The sequence below is a fragment of the Ipomoea triloba genome, chromosome 2 (genome assembly GCF_003576645.1).
Source record: "Ipomoea triloba cultivar NCNSP0323 chromosome 2, ASM357664v1".
NCBI classification, from domain to species: domain Eukaryota; kingdom Viridiplantae; phylum Streptophyta; class Magnoliopsida; order Solanales; family Convolvulaceae; genus Ipomoea; species Ipomoea triloba.
Window position 1 is genome coordinate 9,706,304 of NC_044917.1, and position 21,147 is coordinate 9,727,450.

At 34.1% G+C, this 21,147-nt stretch overlaps 2 protein-coding genes across 5 annotated transcripts in view; one reads left to right on the top strand and one right to left on the bottom strand.

Annotated features, from left to right (window-relative positions):
- LOC116006594 (protein MICRORCHIDIA 6-like) overlaps positions 1–6,080 on the top strand; it is a 27,142-nt gene extending 21,062 nt beyond the window's left edge. For both annotated transcript variants that reach the window (XM_031247032.1, XM_031247040.1), the window contains exons 10-20: positions 1,046–1,144; positions 1,233–1,328; positions 1,422–1,568; positions 1,977–2,069; positions 2,749–2,800; positions 2,883–2,994; positions 3,563–3,765; positions 4,823–4,923; positions 5,237–5,337; positions 5,518–5,560; positions 5,712–6,080. In XM_031247032.1, the coding sequence (XP_031102892.1) occupies positions 1,046–1,144; positions 1,233–1,328; positions 1,422–1,568; positions 1,977–2,069; positions 2,749–2,800; positions 2,883–2,994; positions 3,563–3,765; positions 4,823–4,923; positions 5,237–5,337; positions 5,518–5,560; positions 5,712–5,867 (1,203 nt within the window). In that variant the 3' untranslated portion in view covers positions 5,868–6,080. The remainder of the gene's footprint in view (positions 1–1,045; positions 1,145–1,232; positions 1,329–1,421; positions 1,569–1,976; positions 2,070–2,748; positions 2,801–2,882; positions 2,995–3,562; positions 3,766–4,822; positions 4,924–5,236; positions 5,338–5,517; positions 5,561–5,711) is intronic.
- A 6,068-nt stretch (positions 6,081–12,148) lies between these two features.
- Positions 12,149–19,423, bottom strand: LOC116007035 (DNA-(apurinic or apyrimidinic site) lyase, chloroplastic). 3 transcript variants are annotated; one of them, XM_031247606.1, is made up of 12 exons: positions 19,134–19,423; positions 18,849–19,008; positions 18,657–18,745; positions 18,361–18,440; positions 17,947–18,192; positions 17,549–17,844; positions 16,514–16,624; positions 13,773–13,910; positions 13,623–13,670; positions 13,211–13,291; positions 12,946–13,105; positions 12,149–12,627 (listed from the first exon to the last, which is right to left on the bottom strand). In XM_031247606.1, exons 1-12 carry the CDS (start codon positions 19,181–19,183, stop codon positions 12,506–12,508), a joined length of 1,581 nt encoding a protein of 526 aa, XP_031103466.1. In that variant the 5' UTR covers positions 19,184–19,423; the 3' UTR covers positions 12,149–12,505. The 3 variants fall into 3 exon arrangements, with proteins under 3 accessions (XP_031103466.1, XP_031103484.1, XP_031103475.1); XM_031247624.1 differs by having other exon boundaries at positions 18,849–19,000; positions 19,134–19,422; XM_031247615.1 differs by having other exon boundaries at positions 18,849–19,035; positions 19,134–19,421.
- Positions 19,424–21,147: the final 1,724 nt, after the last annotated feature.

Consider the following 21,147-nt stretch of genomic DNA (forward strand, 5'->3'; position numbering starts at 1 on the left):
AGCTATACACATTTCAAATAATCCGGTGTTTCATGAACGGACCAAACATATTGAGGTGGATTGTCATTTTGTGCGTGAAAAAGTTCAACAAGGATTACTTTCTATGGCTCATGTTCGTAGTGGCGATCAACTAGCTGATTTGTTCACCAAAGGACTCAACAGGGACAGGATTGAATATATATGTAACAAGCTGGGCATGATTGATATCTATGCTCCAGCTTGAGGGGGAGTGTTGAGACATAATGGAGCATTATCAGCAGTGGAGCATTATAATATTAGCTAGATAATGTAGTATTAGCTGTGTAGTGGAGTAGTGGAGTATTATTAGGAATAATGGGCAGATTTTCAGGCCCCTTGTCTGATTTCTCCTTAGTATATATATGTGTACCAATGTATGTATGAAGACACACTGAAATGAAGGAAACAAGAGAGTTTCAGCTACTGTATTTAGTTTGTTAACACTTACTTTAGTGGGTTACCTCTCACTTCCCAATCTAGGAAGTTCATGTTTGCCTGTCTATTGATTATATGTAAAGTTGGCAGCTTCATCAGAGAAATATTCCAATAGGGTTGTTAGGATGAATTGAATATGTGGCTTGGTTATCTTTAATCTGCAAAGTATTGAATATTGGATACATTTTCCTGTTGATATCAGCCCCAAGTAGAATATGTTTTTGCAATATCCTCAGCCTATACAGCTGTACCAACTATAGCAATGTGATACAGAGTTCTCATTTTTGGAGACATCGATTTTTGTTATCCTTTGTTTTCGTAAGGTATAGTCACAAATATGTGGTTTGGTTTAATTACACATGGCACCCTATTAAAGAAAGTGCTGAAGAGTTTTGATACGTATCTTGAAATATAATATAAAAACCTATTTGAGCTCTAGCCCATAGTGATGTCTGAGGAAAGCTTGCACTCTTGTATTTTCTGTTTTGCTGCATTTCTAGCAATATGAACTCTATATAAAGAGTTTTTTTTTTCTTTTTTTTTTTCTAAGCATTTATTTAAATCCCATTATTTCCTCCTATATAATGAGCAGTGTGATGATATTGGCAATCATGGTACGAAGATTATTATTTATAATTTATGGTTAGATGATGGTGGAAAAACAGAGCTTGATTTTGACACCGATCCTGAGGTCTGTTTCCTTGTATTGTTTCGCATTTCAAATGTGTTTTAAAGTCATCTCCTGCTGTGAATAACTTCTTTTTTCACACTAACTACAGGATATTCGTGTTTGTGGAAATGCAATTACAGAGAAAGGCAATCGTGTATCAGAAAGTGATAAGCATCTTGCTAATAGTCTCCGGTTTTCGTTGCGTGTAAGTTTACTTGGTTGCAGTTCACAAATAAACTTTATGCAATGTGTTTGCAAGGTCATCAGTTGCTAACATTTTGTAATTGATACCCAACAGGCATATCTATCAATCTTGTACTTGCAAGTCCCAGAAAAGTTCTTCATATACTTGAGAGGACACATGATTGAGTATCATCATATTGCTACTGATCTCAAGTACCCTGAATTCATTTTGTATAGACCTCAAAGCAGTGGATGCAAAGAGGTTCAAAATGGTTTCCCTTTAAACTAACATATATTGTATTAAGTAGATATTTACTAGTGTGTTTGACTATTTGTACATACCTGAGCTTTTTAGTATTGATATATTGTGTTTCTCTCATGTACTTGATAAAAGCAGACTATGCTTCTATCTACCTTTATATGTTTTCAATTCAATGTGGCATTTGATTGCTGAACAAGATGTTTGGAAATTTTTATTTTGGCTATATGTGATTATGATGAATCAGGGAAAGAACCTGAATATAGTTTGGGTTTACCCTTTGCAGTTTATACCTGTTTTACCTTCATGTGGCCTTTAAGTTAATTATATGCTAAGCCTGAGATTTCCCAGTAACCCTTTTGGAAAGGCCGTTTTTTCCCTAAAACTTTTATTTCTGTCCTTATACTTCAGGGTTCAGTTGTAACCACAATTGGATTCCTAAAGGAGGCTCCATTAGTGAATCACCATGGTTTCAATATCTACCACAAAAATCGATTAATACTGGTTAGTAGCTTTCCTTTGATTGTTTTAATTTCATATTTGTTTATTATTCATTTCTCAATTGAAGGTTGGGCTAAGTGTAGTAGGCAAGTTCTCACTAGTTGAAACTAGGTCTTGATTAAAGCTTAGAAGCTACTTTGAAAATAAAGGTAAAGCTGTGTAAATCTTCCTTTCCCATACCCTAGATAATATTGAAGCCTTCCAAACTGATCCTATATCATTTTTCACTTTTGTCCCATTCCATTAGTAGTTAAGCTCTTCTTAAGGGCTGCCAATATTGATCTAACATCTAGTGGAGTGTCTAATTGAGATTGAGGAGGCTGTCATATAGAATGATGGATTTTGTGATATGTTGAGCCCAGATCTCCAAAAATATTCAGGATTCCTATTAAGAACACACACACAGAGTTACTCTCTCTCTCTCTCTCTATATATATATATAATATTATGCTAAGGCAATCAGTTACTCTAAATAAGCCATGTTATAATTGAGTAGGTGAACTATATCCAATCCTGGTCTTTTTGCAAGGGAGCACTTCATACTGGTTGCCAAAGTTTTGAGGAGCTTGTATTTCTTCTTTTTTTTTTTTAGTTGCTTGTTGGTACTTGGTAGTACGCACTTTATGGATTTATGCTCTCCATTGAGCCTGTGTTTTACATCATGCTTTTTTATTATTTACAGCCATTTTGGCAAGTTGTCAACTACACTAGAAGTAGAGGCAGAGGGGTTGTGGGTAAGAATCTGTTGAGGCATTACATCTTTGGACCTGATTTTTAATGTAAAAGTAGGCTTTTAAAACCTTAATGATCTTTCAGGTTTTCTCGAAGCAAACTTCATTCAGCCTACTCACAATAAGCAGGACTTTGAAAGAACTGCACTTTTTCATAAGCTTGAAATTCGCTTGAAAGAAATGACGTTGGAGTACTGGTAATATATTTATTGAGAGAAAGAAAGATACACCTGGGAACTGTTCTATTTGCTATTGACTGAAGTAACTAGCAAGAGCTTTAAGTTCCATTTGTCTGAGATACTCGGATACACCACCTTTTCTGTATTTTATGCCACATTTGGACTCAATCAAGTCTGCACAATGTACGGAACTTCTTTAACAAGAAATTAGTTACTCCTTGGAGTTCTCTTACTCAACACAATAGTTAATTCTTGAGTTAATACCTGATATAGTCCTTGACTATAGTGGTTTTACTCAATTTAGTCCTAAATGACTTTTTGTGCTCAATTTAGTCCTCGACTTTAATGGTTTTACTCAATTTAGTCCTTTGTTAAAAATTCTGTTAGTGGACGGTTAGAAATATGGTCCTAATGGTAATTTCTCGTCCTTCATCCCATTTAGGATGATTCCTTCTTCTTCCCCTTATTAAGATCCATGCAGAAATGTAAATTTTCGTAGCCAAATATTTATTTACTCTGTATTTATTTATTTAGGATTGAAGTTGATTTAGTGCGAAAATTTACATTTCTGCGTTTATTTTGATAGGGATCATCACTGTGGATATCTTGGTTATCAACCAGTCAAGAAAACTCAGAGTTCAATCAGTACGCAGGTTCCATCTGAATACCATCAACCCAGTTCTACATATCAGCCGGGTCTGCTGGTTAAAAACCGTTCCAGCATCACTGGTTCAAAAGTCTCAAAACAAGGAAGCTTAGCACCAACCTTTCAGGATAATGCCCGACAAGGTATTTCAAGCTAGGGGTGAATGGTTATCATGTCATATGCCTGCTTATGTTGTGTATAGTTGTCATGCTTGTTCTCTAAGTAGTGCTGTTGCTGAAATATGAGAGAAAGCAGAAGGGAATTCTGTGAAGATCCATTCATTCATCTTCTAGTCAGTCCAGCTCTTGCTCTACCCTCCCAGACTACTTCAATTAATCTCAGCAAACCTACCTGGCTATTCTTCTTCCCTTCACCCACTCTCTCAATATGTTTGTATTTTCTTTCCCACCATCTACATCCACTATCTTCTGGTTTTCAACTAACGTATATGTGTGGTTGCCTAATGGTTCAATAGAACTTCCCTGTAACTTGACGAGAAGTTTACTCATTCATTATTGTATCCAATTTAAGGCATCTAGTGTCTTGTGTGCTGAGATTGCTATAAATATGTGTGGTTTATTGTTGTAGTTCTCTTTTTAGCCTCTAAACGTATCGCCATATTTCACATTGCCCACTCTATAGTCTCACATTAACAAGTACTAAATCATATAGATGAAGCCTATGCCTTGGAATTGATCTTGAATATGTCTAGTCAATTTATCTACATTGCAAAGGCAAAAATAAAAGTATGAAGTGTTGAACCTTAGTATATGTTCTAATAGTCATAAGAGCCAGAAACTTTTACTAGGGGGTTACTGTTTTGCCCTAATAGTCATCTCCCTGTAAGAGTTAAGACGTAAGACCAGTCCTTTGTACCTTAAACTTTTTTCATGGTTTATAAAAACTGTGGAGTTATCTCAATGCAATTAAAGCAAAGGCCTTTGGTTTTGCACTCTTCTTGTTCTGCTGGTGATAATTTAGCATTACTGTTTAATTCTTTTGTTTATTTTGAATCGTGATTTCCCTTCCTGCCTCATCCAATAACATGCTACTGATTCTATGAGAAAAACACTTTTACAAGCTATTAGTTGCAATTCAAATCTAATTGAGTGGGTTGAATGCCTATTATACAGTCCTTTGATGTTGAGAATTCAATTGTTGACTGTTGCAATCCTTACCTTAATCCTTCTCATTGCACAGGAGCGCCTCCTAAAAGGAAGGTGCACGATTCTCCAATAGAACTCGAAAATGTAACCGTCAGTAGTGCTGCTGTTATTTCCAGCACCAGTCCAACTGCAGAGGTATGTATTGTATTGTGAATCTTTATTGTTATGAGCCCTTATCCGTATGTCAGCCATCATTTGTATCTAAAGGTTCACATCATTTTTGGCTTTGTACAATTGAAGTTACAAGTGTTGCAACTTTCTGAAAAATGTGCTTACAGCAAACCATAGTAGTGTCATCATTTTTTCCCCTAATAATGCTCTTCTGTATAATTTTAGTGCTAGGATTTCATCATTCTTATGCACACATGTTTTCTTGCATTTACCGTTTTATTCTTTCTTCGGTTTATTTAAAGCAGTCATGAATCCAATTGAGTTTTTTTTTGGGTAGCCTGTAACTAGTACCACTAGTTATTTGGAAGCTCAAGAGTCGGAAGCTCAAGAGTCCACTAAGAACAACTTGATTCGAGAGAACAAAAAGCTCCATGCAAGGTAAGGACATAGTGCTTCTTTTTTTACACTTGTATCCGTAAAACCTAATCTTTTACTAGCGTCGTGCACATTCAAAGACTAAGTTAATGTAGCACAACATGAAGACGATCCACCGAGAGTAGTTTTACCAAGTGCTGTCATTCGTTCCATACCCTTGACTTGTCTTCTCTCGTTTGGCAGGTGCTTGGAATATGGAAAGACGCTGGAGGAACTTGATTTGAAGGTATCTCAAACAACTCTTGAATTTTTGTTGAATTCTCTCTTTTGCTGTAGATGACCAAATCTTAAAACCTCGGTAGTTGCCATTTCCCTAACCGTGTTATGGGTTGCTATAATACTTAACTAGGACTTCTTGATCGTGATCTATTCTGTAGGTTGTTTTTCTTCGGAAGGAACTAAAGAATGCGAAATCAGAGTATACTGGCTTGTTAGCTGAATCAAGATTGGTGGAGAAGGTAGGACATGGAAACAATGTTCTAAATACACAATCTGTCACCAACTTCATGTCAATGCTTAGTAAATATTTGTGAAATGTAAATGTTTGTGTTAACAAAAAGCATGCAGCCTAGTGTTTTGGTTATTGGCAGGGCAACTAGAAATAGAAATCAGTGTAGGTTGCCATGTAAATACCGTTTAGATTGGTATGCTAAACACTAAACACTGTCTTGGCCTGGGGAGCCGTTTTGTGTAGTCATACATGCACATAATTTTGTTTTTAATGACATTTTATTTTGATATGGCAACACCAACCTTTGTAACCGTTACCCGTATTAGAAATTTGCTTCATTTTTGTGCCCACAAAGGCGAAATTTCCTCGCCCCTAAGGTCTCCAATTCTCCATACCCTCGACAATGCTAATAATAATTTTATTGAGACTGGATCTATCATAAACAGGGTATGGAAGTACAAAATAAGAGTAGGAAATAGTTATATTATCTGGGGTGCTAGGCCCAAAAAATATGCACAATGCACGAGATAACGGTCCAAAATGGCAGTCCAAAGAATAAATAAATAATAAAGGTTTTTACTCTATTATAATTAATAAGCTAGAAGTAGTATACTAGTACTGTAGCTACTGGGGATCGGACTCTGTTTAATGGGTTGAAAGTGCTTACAAGGTACTACTAGACCGGACCGGGAGTATTGTGACCACATACATGATAATAGAAGGGTAAAATCACGGTGATTGAGTGACTCATAAAGTGAGAGGACACCACACTCGGTGTAACTCATATTGCGGTTGCCTGGACTCCATCCCGTGGCTTTTGATTCATTGTTTCGAGTGTTGTTCTAGTCATGAACTATTGTGCGTTATTGCAACTGGCAAGCTTTTTATACGTTGAGTGAATTGATTGTTCAGTTTTAGAGATGTGCCATTTTGTGGCACGGGAGAAATTAATGTGCACTTATAATGTATTGAAATGATGAATACTTGAATTTAATGAATTGGTAAAATGAAAGTTGTATATAATAGTGTATTAGAATTTTGGTGAGTAAATTATGAGAGAAATGCAAAATTTTGGTGGTATAAAGTATGAGAGAAATGTAAAATTATAAGATTGTCCTCATAAAGTTTGAGGTGAGATTGTGAGAATGATGTTATTGACTTCTATCGCGCAAGAGACTAAACTAACAACTTGAATGACAATTGAAGGATCATACTGAAACAAATTGAAAGACATTTTATATTTGTGACGGATAATTGAGGAGTCTAAAGTGCATTTTTCTCAAATTTTTTTATGTATTTATCAAACAAAAAAAAATACTACTTTCTTCTAGTAATATCATTACATCAAGGTCATACTTGATATGGCAATAATTTGCAAGAAAAACTCTTTATTTTCATTGATTACTTACATACGAGTAATCTTCGTTATGACTTATGAGTTAATAAAGAGCGTGTACAATAATTTACTAAAAAATAAGTATACAATGACACAACATATCATGAATATTATGTAATGATTTTTGTAACATACTGTAGTTTGACATTGTGTATCATATTTTACTCCCTTCATCCCATTTTATATTTTTACCACACATTATTTATTTATTTATCCTAATAATTTAAATTTCAAAATCTAACCAACAAGTAAACAATACATATTTAAAAACCCAAAGTCCAAACATCACATAAAACTTAGTCCAAATAACAAGATAATAATCTAAGTGTCTAATAGAAAAAAAAAATTAGAAAATTAGAGATTTAGTAATCAGAATATATACTTGGGTAAATTTATAAATATAAAAAAATTTAGGTATAATTGTGTGTGTGTATATATAATCAAATGATTTTTGGTTCGGTTTAGTTAAAAACCAAATTGAACTGAAATCATTCAATTTGTAAAAAACAAATTGTATTTCGAAAATGCACTCTTAATTAGTAGTTTGAAAAATTAATGATGGGTGTTAAAAAAAATTAGGAAAAATGGTCAAATAAATCCCTAAATTTTATGTCAATTGTGAAAGGTGACTATTTGTGGAAGGCGACTAACTAGTTGCCTCCTGTTGGGAATGACAACCGGCTATGGTTCGGTCTTCGGCGGTCACCGAATTTTCTCGCCTGAATTGAAATGACCTGCATACCAGTTTTTGAGCTTCATTGTCCCAATTTAACATGTTAAAGGGTGTAATTTACTTTTTAAAATTTTAGGGACCTAATTGACTTTTCAAGTAAAATTTAGGGACTTATTGGACCTTTTTTTTCCAAAAAATTAATAATCATATTTTTTTGAATAGTACTACAATGTAATATTTGTTCATAATTATTTTTTCAAATTTTTTTTTCAACCTATTAAAATATAAAGAGTCAATACTGCCTCAACTAAAACTCGAACCCTAAAAAGTACAATTTAGTGTCACAAGATTTTGGCAAATTAATAGACATATTTGTTTATTCCTTTTTGGGAAGAGGAGAGGAGGCAATGAAATAATATCCACCAAGACAGAAGAAGCTAGTCTGAGTCATTCAACAGTCAGACAAGTAATTGTTCAATGTCCGGGCAGAGCAAGTTGGCTGCCCAAACCTTCTCCCTTCTGGACTCCACTGCCCGCTGCCCGTTAACCAGTAGATTAGCACTCTATAAAAGGCAAAGAAAAACCCTACTTTCAGTACTTTGTGCCTCCATTTCAAACCCTCACATCTTTCTTCCTCTTTTATTTCATTTTTTTTTTCTTGGTATGTTTGAAGCTCTTTCTTTATTTGGTTATTCCGAGGTTTTCTTTCCGTGGAATGATAGATGTCTAAGGTTTGCTCTTTAGATTGCTTTACAGGTACATATATGTTATGCTTTTTGAATGAAAAGATTTTAGAAGAATATTCTTTAATTTGTATATATAAAATGTGCAAAAAACTTCCATCCGCTTGTTACGTGTAAATGGGCAAAGCGGCCATATTTTGCACAAAGTAAAAAATGAAGAACATCCTTAATTAATTACTAGGTTGTTCTTGCTCATGTCCTTTAAGAGGTTAATGTCAGATCTAATGAGATTAACCTGTTAATAGTCACAGCAGACAGTTTTTATTTATTTATATATTTGAATTAATTTTTATTTTGGTTATTACTTTTTTTTTACTTTTAATTATTAAATTTAAAAATAAACAGATTTTTTGTAACAATTCCGATTGTCTATAATGTAGTATATGTTATTAAACATTTTTAATTATTTTTAGCCTAAAAAATTAAGGGTTAAAGACTGAAATGGGAAACATAATATTTTTATTGACAAAAATGAAAGATTTTGAAAATTGGACCAAACGAGAAAAGAGCGTTTGAGAGATGAAATAGAAACGCATCTCCCACATTATTTGTATTTTTTTTTTGCATGTTGACCACAAATATATTTTATACATGAGACACTTGCACCTCATGTATTTAAAAAAAAAAAATTGGTCCAAATCAATATCTTCCAATTTTTGTCAACAAAAATATTTGTTTCCTATTTTAATCTTTCACCCAAGAATTAATGGTTTCATCAGGGGTTTCATTGCTACTTTCTTTACCTATAACAAAAAGGGTGTGTTTTGATTCGTACATGGGAATCAAAATTGGGATAGGTATGAAATATTTGTTAATGAAATGAATTTTGGTGAAAGTGTTTTGGATGTTTGGTAGTAGTGTGGAATGAGAATGATTATTAGTATTATTGTTTAGTTATGAACCACAGATACGGAATTAGTCATGTTTATTGGGAGATGACAAAATTATTGGGAAGGAATTGCTACTCTCTTTGGTTGAAGAGTGAATTGAAGCAATTATGTTTAATCCCAATTTTTTCAAGCCAAGAAGTGTTTCAATCTAACCAGCTTGGTTGGCATGAGTTGCTCGACACTCTTGCCCTTTAAGAGGAGGTCGAGAGTTCGATCTCCTTTTGTATGTAGAAATTAATATGGTCAGCACTTTGTCCCTTAATTGGTGCGAGCGATCTCCTCTTGTATGTAGAAATTAATATGGCCAGCACTTTGTCCCTTAATTGGTGCGAGCGATCTCTTCTTGTATGTAGAAATTAATATGGCCAGCCAGCACTTTGTCCCTTAATTGGTGCGAGCGGGGATTAGTCTGAGTATGGTACGGGAGAAGGGCTTGCTCAGAACACCCCGTGAACCTTAAAAAAAAGGAGTGTTTCAATCTGGTGGAGAAAAGTTATGGGATAGATGACAGAAACTTAAAAATTAATGAGTAATTTGAAACTCAATATACTGGTACGATATTTTAAAAAAACTACTGGTACGATTATGAAAGGTGCACAATCCACTTTGATTTAATTGACATTATTTAAAAGAATGTTACGGATTATTATTTATTTTTACACGGGTTACATGTCATGGTCCAAAAATATATAAAGTATATTATTTTAATTAATAAAATACATTATTATAATACATATAATACATTATTCTAATTCATAAAATAAATTATCTAAGCCTAGAAATTTTATTATTCTAACACTGTAACACACAAAGTACATTATACATTATTCTAACTCATAAAATATATTAGCTTATCCTAAAAATTTTATTATTCTAATACAAAATATATTATGTTAACTCAAAATATATTATTTTGCCTCAAAATGTTCATTATTATAACACACGTGTAAAAAAGAAAAAATAATTGTTTTTTAGCATCAAAATGACATTTTAAATCACGATTCACACAATAATTTACCTGTCAATAATTCCATCGATCATAGATAATTTTAAATATATTTAACTTAAAGTATTTTTTAAATTTGAATAATGGAAGAGAGAGAGAGGAGAGAGGATGAAAAAAGTCTTAGCCTTTTCTCAATAGTATGGATTTTTGAGGAGTTTTTGTAAGTGTGATTAGAAAAGAGAAAATGAGAGTGGAGTAAAAAAGAAAAGGAAAAAATAAAACAAATTGTAAAACTGAAAAGAAAAAAAAATAAATAAATAAAGGCATTTATGCGCCCCTTGAGCAAATATCAATTTTGGTCCCACGACTATTAGCAAAATGACAATTTTGCTCCACATGTTTAATTTCTACCAATTTTGGTCCCACGACTATTATTTTAGTACCAACTTTCATCCACGACTATTGTTTTAATGCCAAAATTCATCGTGTTGGTCATCCATCCGTTTAAAAACGTGCAAAAATTTAAAATTGTTAAGTATATTTTCGTCATTTTCAACTTAATATCTCAATTTGAGTATGAATAAATAGATTTAAGTCTTAAGATCAATCAAAATTTGTAATTTTCTTCCTCAAATTAAGGTAGGGCGCGCAACGCGCGCAAGGAGATCAGTTTTAAACAAATATGGGCCCCACCATTATGACTAAAACAAGGTACCTTGCAGGAGGTATACGAACTTTCTCTCTCCCCTTTAGGCTATTCTTAACCCAAAAATTTCTCACTTTGTAAAACGGACCCCACTTTCACATCATTAAATTTACGAACTATTCACTATTTGTTCTACATCACTACAATATTCTCTCACTTTCAAAAGTGGTCCCACATTCATATTATATAATAAATATAATAACCAAATAATATAATAAATAACTAATAAGAAAAAAAAAAAAAAGTACACAAAGGTTGCCGTGCAACCGCCTTTGTCAGATTTTAGCATGCTTTTTCTTCTTTTTCTCATTCTCTCCTATTTTTAATTTAGCAATTCTCTCTCCACTTGCAAATACACATGGCATTGAATAATATTTAAAAAAAAATAGAGTCATTAGTATTCAAAAAATAATAATATTTAAAAAAAAAAGTCTCTCTTGCCACCTATATTAGAAAGGGAAGGGATTGGCAGGGATGGGGTTAGCCTTATCACTCCTCCACCTCATCACATTTTTCTTAAAATTTGTGTAAAATTCCCTTATTTGGGAAGACCTTACATGAGAATTGGTTTTTTGTCTCTTAATGTGGCCCCACCAAAAGTTAGTGTGCGTTAAGCGCACCAGCAGCGCCCACTTGGCGCGTTGGGGGTAGTCACCAACTGGCATCTACCCTCATTTATTTTATTTTATTTATTTATTTTTTTTTACTTTTTCTTGTTTGTGTTTTTTTTCCTCCATGCTTCTCTCCTACTTGCGGTTATGGAAGTATTGAAATAGTGGAACGACAAACTTGCCATTATGGAAGTTGGAGACACCAATTTTGTGATAGTGCACTGCCACTATGGAAGGTTGTCACCGAGATTTGTAGAGTTACAAGATTTTTAGTTGGAAGGAAGGAATTAGAAGAAAAATATTCTAATTTCATGAGAAAAATAAAGTAAGAATACAACTTCAGCTACTAAACAGGCCATAAGTGAGAAGTACTTTAGAGAGACCGAGAGAATACAGGCTTACAATGGCAAAGTGGTTGGTTGTCTGAAAACTTGAAAAATTAGGGTTAATATGCAAAATATTAAAATATATTGATATTAACCCATAATATTGGTACCGATTTGCTTGCCTGTGCAAGATCATAGTTGTTCCTGGGATGCCCGCTACAAACTGCATATTGCAAATTGCAAGCCCAGGGAGAGAGGAGGGGGGGGAACCCAAACAAAAAAAAAACAAACAAAAACAAAAACAAAAACATGGCTTCCCATTTGCTTCATTCTAAAAGTTCAATATCATTTCTGGATTTGTACCCATCAAGAGCGATACTAACAGAGGAGAATCGGAATTGACTTGAACTTCAGGATTGGATCCCACATCTAAAGCTTTAGCACTAGTCCAATTGGACAATGATCACTGCCACCAACATCTGGGACAATGTATGAGTCATAAACCTTGTCCGCAATGGATTCTGATACCAGGAAATAGTCAAGCCTCCATCCTGATGGATATAAAGGGACAAATTCTAATTGTTAAACTTCATACTAAAAGGATGAAAGACAACAGATCAGAATGAGATTAACAGAATTATCAATCATTGGCTTCAAATTTATCATTTATATAATCTATTTGGCAATTTGCTAGTCATTAATCAAACAAACTCTTCTTTTTTTCACTTTTTTTTGCAGGTCATATAAAATGGGACAGGGAGTACTAGTGTTGTCCCCTGTATGCACTGTTATATGAGTCCATATATATATAAATCAAATTAATATATAAAACAAAGTAAATGAGACTCTAGAAGGGAAGGTGTCAAAACCTTTATTAGTTTTACGTCCTCCATGCCTGTATCCCCAATAAGTATATCCAACAACACCTGGATGCTGTTTCCGAAACGTGTCTACAAATCCCCTCTTTAAGAAGTTTGTTTCAAACGATTGTCTTTCCTCGTCTGTAAAACCTGCACTTCTTTTGTTTCCCTTAAGAAACAAAAGTCAGAAATGATTGTACAGAATGTTCTTGGTATAGTTGGACACTACGAGTTGCACTCTGAAGAGAATCAAATTATCAAAGGAATTACTTACTGCAGGATTGTAGATGTCTATCTCTTCATGAGCACAGTTCAGATCACCAGTTAGAATAACAGGTTTTGACTTTTCTAATTCCTGTAAAGCATCAGAAGCAAACCACAGTATATCATAAAGTCTCAGAAAAAGAATGCTTGAGCGTGAACGCATAATTTTCCATTACTGAAATAGTAAAAGAAAATTGGCACAAAATGGAACAAGAGATCAATACTATCATCCACGCTTCTGAACAAGAAAGCTAAGAGAAGGGCAAAGGGAAGCGAAACAACTAAAAGCAACATATATGTATAGAAAAATCTAGCTAGTACCAAATTACAATTTAACTGAAAATTCAGTTCCACTAGTAACAGCCCATAATGTTACAAAACAAATATAGTTAAAAATATTGCATAAATAAATGGATCCTTACTTTAACATAATCGCTGAGAGAAGGGTCCCACTGTGTGGTTCTATATGACTGCCAAAGAACAACATATATTTCAAATTTTCTAGTGATAAGATAAACAACAAAAAAAAAAAGAAAAAAAAAAAAGAGCAATATATCAATGCAATAGATTACCAATCGTCTTAGGCCATCACCAGAATTAGGAACATATGCAGTCAATAGATAAAAATCATCAAATTCCACTGTAACAAGCCTCCCTTCTGAATCATGATCTATGATGCCTAGACCATATTTTACAGAAAGTGGTTTAATCTGTCAACAAAAAGCACAAAGAAAAGTGCAATAAATTCTTGGCCAGCAAAGTTATAGAACCAACAGGCATAATTTACTTATAAATGGGTCCATCACCAAAAAAGTATCATGCCTGCATTATAACGAGTAACAAGGAGGATGTTTGAGTCTTTGAGAAATTTCATTCAAGCTCAATAGCGAATATTTCAATAACAGTCTTTCCTACTTTGTTGCACTTGCTTATGTGAGACATGAAAGAAGATTAGATGATGACATCTCTCCTTCGGGAAAGTTGCAAATTGCACACTTGTTTCTACTCAGTCATCGATTAAGAGCATATCATTAAAAATACATATGTATATCAGGATGTTCGGAGCCCTTGTCTCTTTGCTTAGTATCTTGGAATATATTTCAAGTGAGTCTGCTAATGTTCTTTTTATTAATTCTCTTGGATCTGAAGGTCCTTATACTTCTGTACCAGTATATAGCCACCCTTTATATACTGAATGTCCAGAAATCTGACATTAACTTCAACCATTTGAAAGTAAACACTTATTTTTGGTATGGTATTAGACACCAAAATACAACTAGGAGCATCCGAAATGACATGAGGAAGAAGTCCTTCAAACAAGCCTGCTTAGAGCATAGACAATCAAGGAAAGCTTTGTTTTAGCTTATTGAGATTTAAGAACTATATTATTTCAGTGCCAACTAAAGCTCTGCAGATATAAGTTTCCTATAGAGAAGGGTCATATAATTCTACTGGAGAATGGTGCTTTACACAAAATTGTAACACACCCCAATATTTGATCAAAACATAATAAGATAAATAAAGGAGAGTATTGACCAATTAGCACGCATAAAATGAAGATTTTGACTTTGGCCTAGAAACTTGGATCAGTATCCATTCAAGAATATCATATAATTTCCTGAAATACTATTTCACCTATTAACTATATCCAATAGATAATGGTGGGTGCAATTCGGATACTGCCAAAATTCTATTTGCAACTTGCAAGCACCCATAAAAAGTAAGAATAGATTGGTTGAGAACATGGTAAATCCAGTTCCACTTCACCCAAAAAATCTGAATATGAATGGAAATGGAATTTAGATTCAAGACAGTCAAATCAAAGGGTCTGATCTGATCTACCAAACATTATACTTGTGTATTAGTAAACACCTTTTCCCCTTATAGCATTAGACACCTATGCCTTCTAGGCTTCTAGTCCTTCTGTCTACCAAAGATACACCTCAACTTGCAAGTCTTTGTTCACCTCCAACATTCAACCCCAAGTGCGAGCACTTTCTAACTAATTTCTTTTTCTAGCAACTATTTCAGAATGCATTGAAGTTGGTTTTTGTTTCAATCTGAACCAATCCAAACATATCAACAAATCAGACCAGTTTTGGACTTTTGGGTCATATTTTTTAGGGAAAAGGGTCAAATAAGTCCTCCAACATTACCTAAGGAGTCAATTAGGCCCCCGAACATTTTAAAGTAGCAATTAAGCCCATCAACATTATATTTTGATGCAAAAAAGTTCATAAACCTGTTAATGACCTGTGATCACAGGTCATTGAGATTCCGGCCAAATTTTCGGCACACTCCGGCCATATTCCGGAACAAAAGTCTCCGGCGACCATCGAACGGTCGCCGGTGACTCACTGGAGAAGGCAACCACTGGGTTGACTTTTCCGGTGAGCTCGGTTGCCTTCTCACAGTCCTCACCGGAGGAGGCGACCTTCTGGGTCGCCTTCTCACTGTGAGAAGGCAACCCACACCGGAGAAGGTGGTTGCCTTCTCCAGTGAGTCACTGGCGACCGTTCGATGGTCGCCGGTGACTTTTGTGCCGGAATATGGCCGGAGTGTGCCGGAAATTGGCCGGAATCCCAATGACCTGTGATCACAGGTCATTAACAGGTCTATGGACTTTTTTGCATCAAAATACAATGTTGAAGGATTTCATTGCTACTTTCAAATGTTCAGGGGCCTAATTGACTCCTTAGGTAATGTTGGAGGGCTTATTTGACACCTTTCCCTATTTTTTAAGAACAAAAAATGTTTGATGCATCAGTTTCAACAAAACCAAGCACTTAGACATTCCAATTTAGGTCTAAGTTTGAGAAGTGAATGAAAATTATTATAGTTAATGCAACACGATGTTCAAACCTAGAAGGGTACATGCCTCCTAATTAAGGTGCTCCTTATCACTCTGTAGGGAGAGAGAGAGAGGGAGGTGGGAGGTGGGAGGGGAGGGGGGCGTTGGAGAAAAAAGAGGGAAATTTTGCCATAATATATTAAAGAATGAGGAAAATCTATGTCCACTCTTTGATGATGGTAATTATGTGGACCACATGAGTGAACTGGTAGGCTTGTATGTACATCTAAAAATAGGACTGAAGTAGATAGAATGTACCATAGACAACTTTTGTGTAGGGAGAATCCTTTTAGAGGGGAAATAAAGTTAGGAATAAGACTTCGAGATATAACATTTATGGTCAATTCTTAACTAAAGAATTATATAAAAGAATACGAAAGCAATTTAATTACATGCAAAGATGTAAAATCTACGTTCTGAAGAAATTAATAAGTGCAAAAGATTGGGAAAAGCAAAACTTACCCGAGAAATGATAGCAGTACCAGAATATCCAAGCTTAGAGACACTGCATGTCCAAAAGCTATTATCATATCCATCTACAAGACTCTCTTTAATTACCTGAACATCTTTTTCCTGTATTTAAAGTGAAACTGCTCAGAATTTTGCAATTACTTGGAGAGAGTGAGAGACAAAGAACTTCTACCTTTTTTTTTTGTAAAATCCACAAGATATGATAGTGCACAACACCCCATACTTTCAAGTAAAATAATGGGCAGTTGCTAAAGCCCCAATAGTTATTTGTCAATGTATTAATGTTTCACTCTACTCTTTAACTCCAAAAATAACAACTCAAGGTACATTGGTTGATTTGGTTCCACCCAATAAAAGCTTCAATGAACACAAACTCAGCCCAAAACTCTAATAAAACTCCAACTATCCACCCCCTTGCCCATGAGTAGGTTGGAATAGCAATAGTACTGAATATATAGGAGATAACCAGGAGAAACCAGAAATTATACAGATACGGCACTTGAATTGCATATTAAAACACTTTGCTTAAATATGTTTCCATTACAAACACTCTTACTCCCATCCAATTTCAAAATAAGCATCCTACACAAGACTCCAAACTTGGGAAACAAACACTATATTATATCATAGGTGCCCCCTGCCCCCAGGTCACAGCCCAGAAGGGGGTATTAAAGCTTCTGACAGATACTGATTTGTTACAAGGTACTACAAGAACTGAATTTCAAGTTAGCATTAAGAAGATGATAGATTAGGGATAATCAGCATAGAAAAATATTCTAGGCTTCTAGCTCTCAAATTACAATCAAGAAAGAGGATTGGCAATTACTTCGTATAATTTTATGTTTTGAATTAAATAAGTAACGACTAACAAGAGTATCTGTATAACTGCATTGTAGTTTAGAACACATTTATTCTGGCCCAACTGCACCAGAATAGGAGTTCCCATGATAGGGCATCTTTTAGAAAAAATAAAAAAGCATAGAAGAATGGCAATGTTATCTAATACTAGGGTGACGTAGAACTAGCCTGCAATTTAGTCTCCTGCAAGCACAAAACATCAAAGTCTTCTCTTTGTGCAAGTTGCTTTATGCAAAGGCTCTCCAACTTCAGCAAACCTCTCAAGCCATTTACATTCCATGACATTAACTTCAAAGCTTTATGACTACCAGTAAGAGGAGGAGGCCTCATAGTTTTGGGATTGTATGCAATCCACCCATCCTGTGGCTTCTTGTGAGCAAAAATTGTCCAAGGTTCATCATGATTTACAGAAAGATTAACACTCTCAGAAATGACTTTCTTTTTAGCTTGTACCTTCCTCTTACCTAGATGTTTGAGACATCATATTAATTACCTGAGTCAATCAATAGGTGAATGCACAACAAAGCAAAGTACAAGAGATCAACAACAGGGTAAACTAAAAGCACCTCCCACCACATTGGACTCCACCAAGAGTTCTTGATCCTTTCTTTGTTGCTCATCTTTAATATCAATAGGATCTTGCTCTACTCTTTTCTTAGTTCTTTTAATTTGAGAAACTTCTGAAGCAACATTTATACTTAGGACATCTTTAGTTGAGACTCTTTTGGAGTTCCTCTTTGAAGTGTTTTCAGCAATATCTGAAAGCTTCTCTTCAGGATATACCTGATCTTCCACTTCCAGGGATCCATTACCTGGATTCCAAGCAGTTAATTAGCAGTCAATCTTATATATATTGTCTTTCTAGCAAGTAGCAACATAGAGATGAGGACAGGAAATTAAATGCACCCAAGAGTAACTGAATTTATAATTTTTTTTAAAAAGGTGCTGGTTCATGGGCTATATTCATGATTGAAGGATACCATTTTTCGTGTCATTCAGGAAACTCTTGTAGGCCAAGACAAGCTCATGCTTGGAACCTCTAGCAGGAATTCCAGCACTCCTACACATTCCAAAGTTAGATGATAATCTCAAATATGATTGCATACTGCTATAAATGGTTAGCCAGCCCCAAAAAGCCAAAACTTATTTGATTTCACCCCAATGATACCAAAGGTAACATTTCTAAAATATGAAACTAAAAAATTACAGAGTAATATAAGTACAGACATAGGAACTTCCAGTCGAAATCATAGTATATTCATATAATAGCATTTACCTAAGCTTTAATCTGAGTTGTTGAACAGTCATTTTCGTTACACTTTCAATATCATCCACATCATCTTCAAAACCGCTTTCACAACTCTCCTACATTTAAAAGAAGCATTGCGTAACAAAACACTAAAAGAACAGAACAAGACTTCGCAAAACCACACAGAAGCTTCAAGCTTGATCAGGAAAAGCTTCTAACCTTGGCAGTGGCTTTCCCAGGCCAAGATGATTCAACGCTCGGAACTTCACTCGGTTTCGCAGCAGCGGAGGAACTCGAAAGCCGTCTTTTCGGAGCCATTGCTCTCAATTTTACAGAAAACAGCCCCTCAATTTCTCGATTCTTTGAAACAACTGCAATACTATAGCATCAAGAGCCCCAAAAAAGGCTACAATTTACAACATAAAACAAAAATTAAAGGAAAAAATTGGCAATTTTGTGAGCAATTCCTGTAATGTATGAACAAATATAAGCATAGGGTCATACTTTCTGAGACTGAGAGAATAGCAGCAACCTATCTTCAATACTTGTAGCATTTGCCTGTGTAGAAGGAGCAGCAACGTTGTAGATGAACCGCCAAAAGCGAGGGAATGAGAGGCAAACTGGAAAAAATATGCTTATAATTACAAAAAATAATAATAATAATAATAATAATGTATAATCGTAATTAACAAAAATTATAAAAATGTCAAAATGTTCTTTCATTTTCATTGATTTTATAATTGTGCATTTAAAAATAATTGTCAGTGTATTCGTGGATAATTAAAAGTGTATTTTGAAACTCTTCTTCTTCTCTCATGTATTTTGAAACTCTTGTGCACAGAGGAAGAAGGTGATGAGAATTGTGTCTTCCGTGCATTCAAAGCATTTCCAAATGCAATATCATGCATTTTTAAATGCACTCTCGTAATTACATAAAATTACAAATGTTACAATGTTTTTTTTCTCTTTTTTATTGATTTTCAACCTTTGATCATTTTTAGATGAACGGACTAGATTTGTGTGCATGTTCACACTTAGAAAGCCATTCGTACCAAAACCAAGCCCAATATATAATAGATTTCATAGTGTAATTGTTGAATAGGAATGACAATGGGTTGAGTCTCAAGAAGGATTACATCATCACCCCAATTCACCTTATATTTTCTCCACCCATCTCCGCATCCAACTCGCATCAAATGGACTTTTTCAAAACCCACCCCTACCCCATTAGGTGCAGGTGGACAAATTATTGTGTGGATCATAAATGCAATATACATTTTTAATATATTAAAAGTACATTATTTTTCTATTGAATATACATTATTTGATAATATATAAAAACTCATGTAATTTCAAATAATTTACGTTATGTATATAAATAATGTCTTTTAGTATATTAAAAATGCACTTTTTATTTATGGTTCACACAAATGTGTGGACCATGGTCCATTGAATAATAATTAGTGCAGGTGCCCAAAAAAGAATCAATCATTATTGCATGGACCATGGTACACTCAGCTGTGTGGACCATAAATAAAAAGTACATTTTTAATATATTAAAAATACTTTATTTTTGTACATAAAGTACATTATTTTATAGTACATTATTTAAGTACTAAAAGTACATTATTTTATATATACTATCAAATAATATACCTTCAATACAAAATAATGTACTTTTAGCATAATAAAAATGTACTTTATATTCATGGTCCACACAATCATTTGCCAAAAAGAATATCACCACTTACCTTGTTAAAAAATTATAAAATAATATTTAAATTACTTACACATAATAAAATAATAAAATTCACTAAATATATTAAAATATAAAATAATAAAAATATTCAAATACAATAACAGAATTGTTAATTTTTAAAAAATAAACTTATTAATTTTGAACTAAAAATAGTAAAAAGTTAATAAAAGTTATAGAATCGTTTATAATTAGCTACATAATAATATTTATTTTACTATATTTATATACATGGGATGGATCAGGTGAGATGTTTGACGAGTTTCGTACATAAAATTCAAACCCAACCCGACTCACCGCGGGTTTAATTTTGTTAAGACCAACATCCGATCCACCACCCCCAAAAAATCTTATCCATGTGAGGTAAATTCGGGTGGATATTCACGGGACATATTGAAATTGTCATCATTAATATTATACGAATATTGTGTTAGACTAAACTATAAAGTACATATGATAAATAGATATACAATTTTAAACAAATTAACAATTTAATTATCAATTGTACATGAAACTATATTAGTTTTCGCCAATGACCTTGTGGTCTAGTGACACCCGGTGTCCTGATTAACATTCTCACATGAATGATGGGAGTGGGTTCGAGTCTCAGTGGAGGTGCTTCAGTAGCAAATAACTAATTACAAAATAACTCATTTGTTTTACATAAATAATCATCACCATAATAAGAGAGCTTTTATGAGTAATTTTCTCCACACTACATATCACCACCTTATTTCTTCTTCATGAGACTTTAAGAAGACA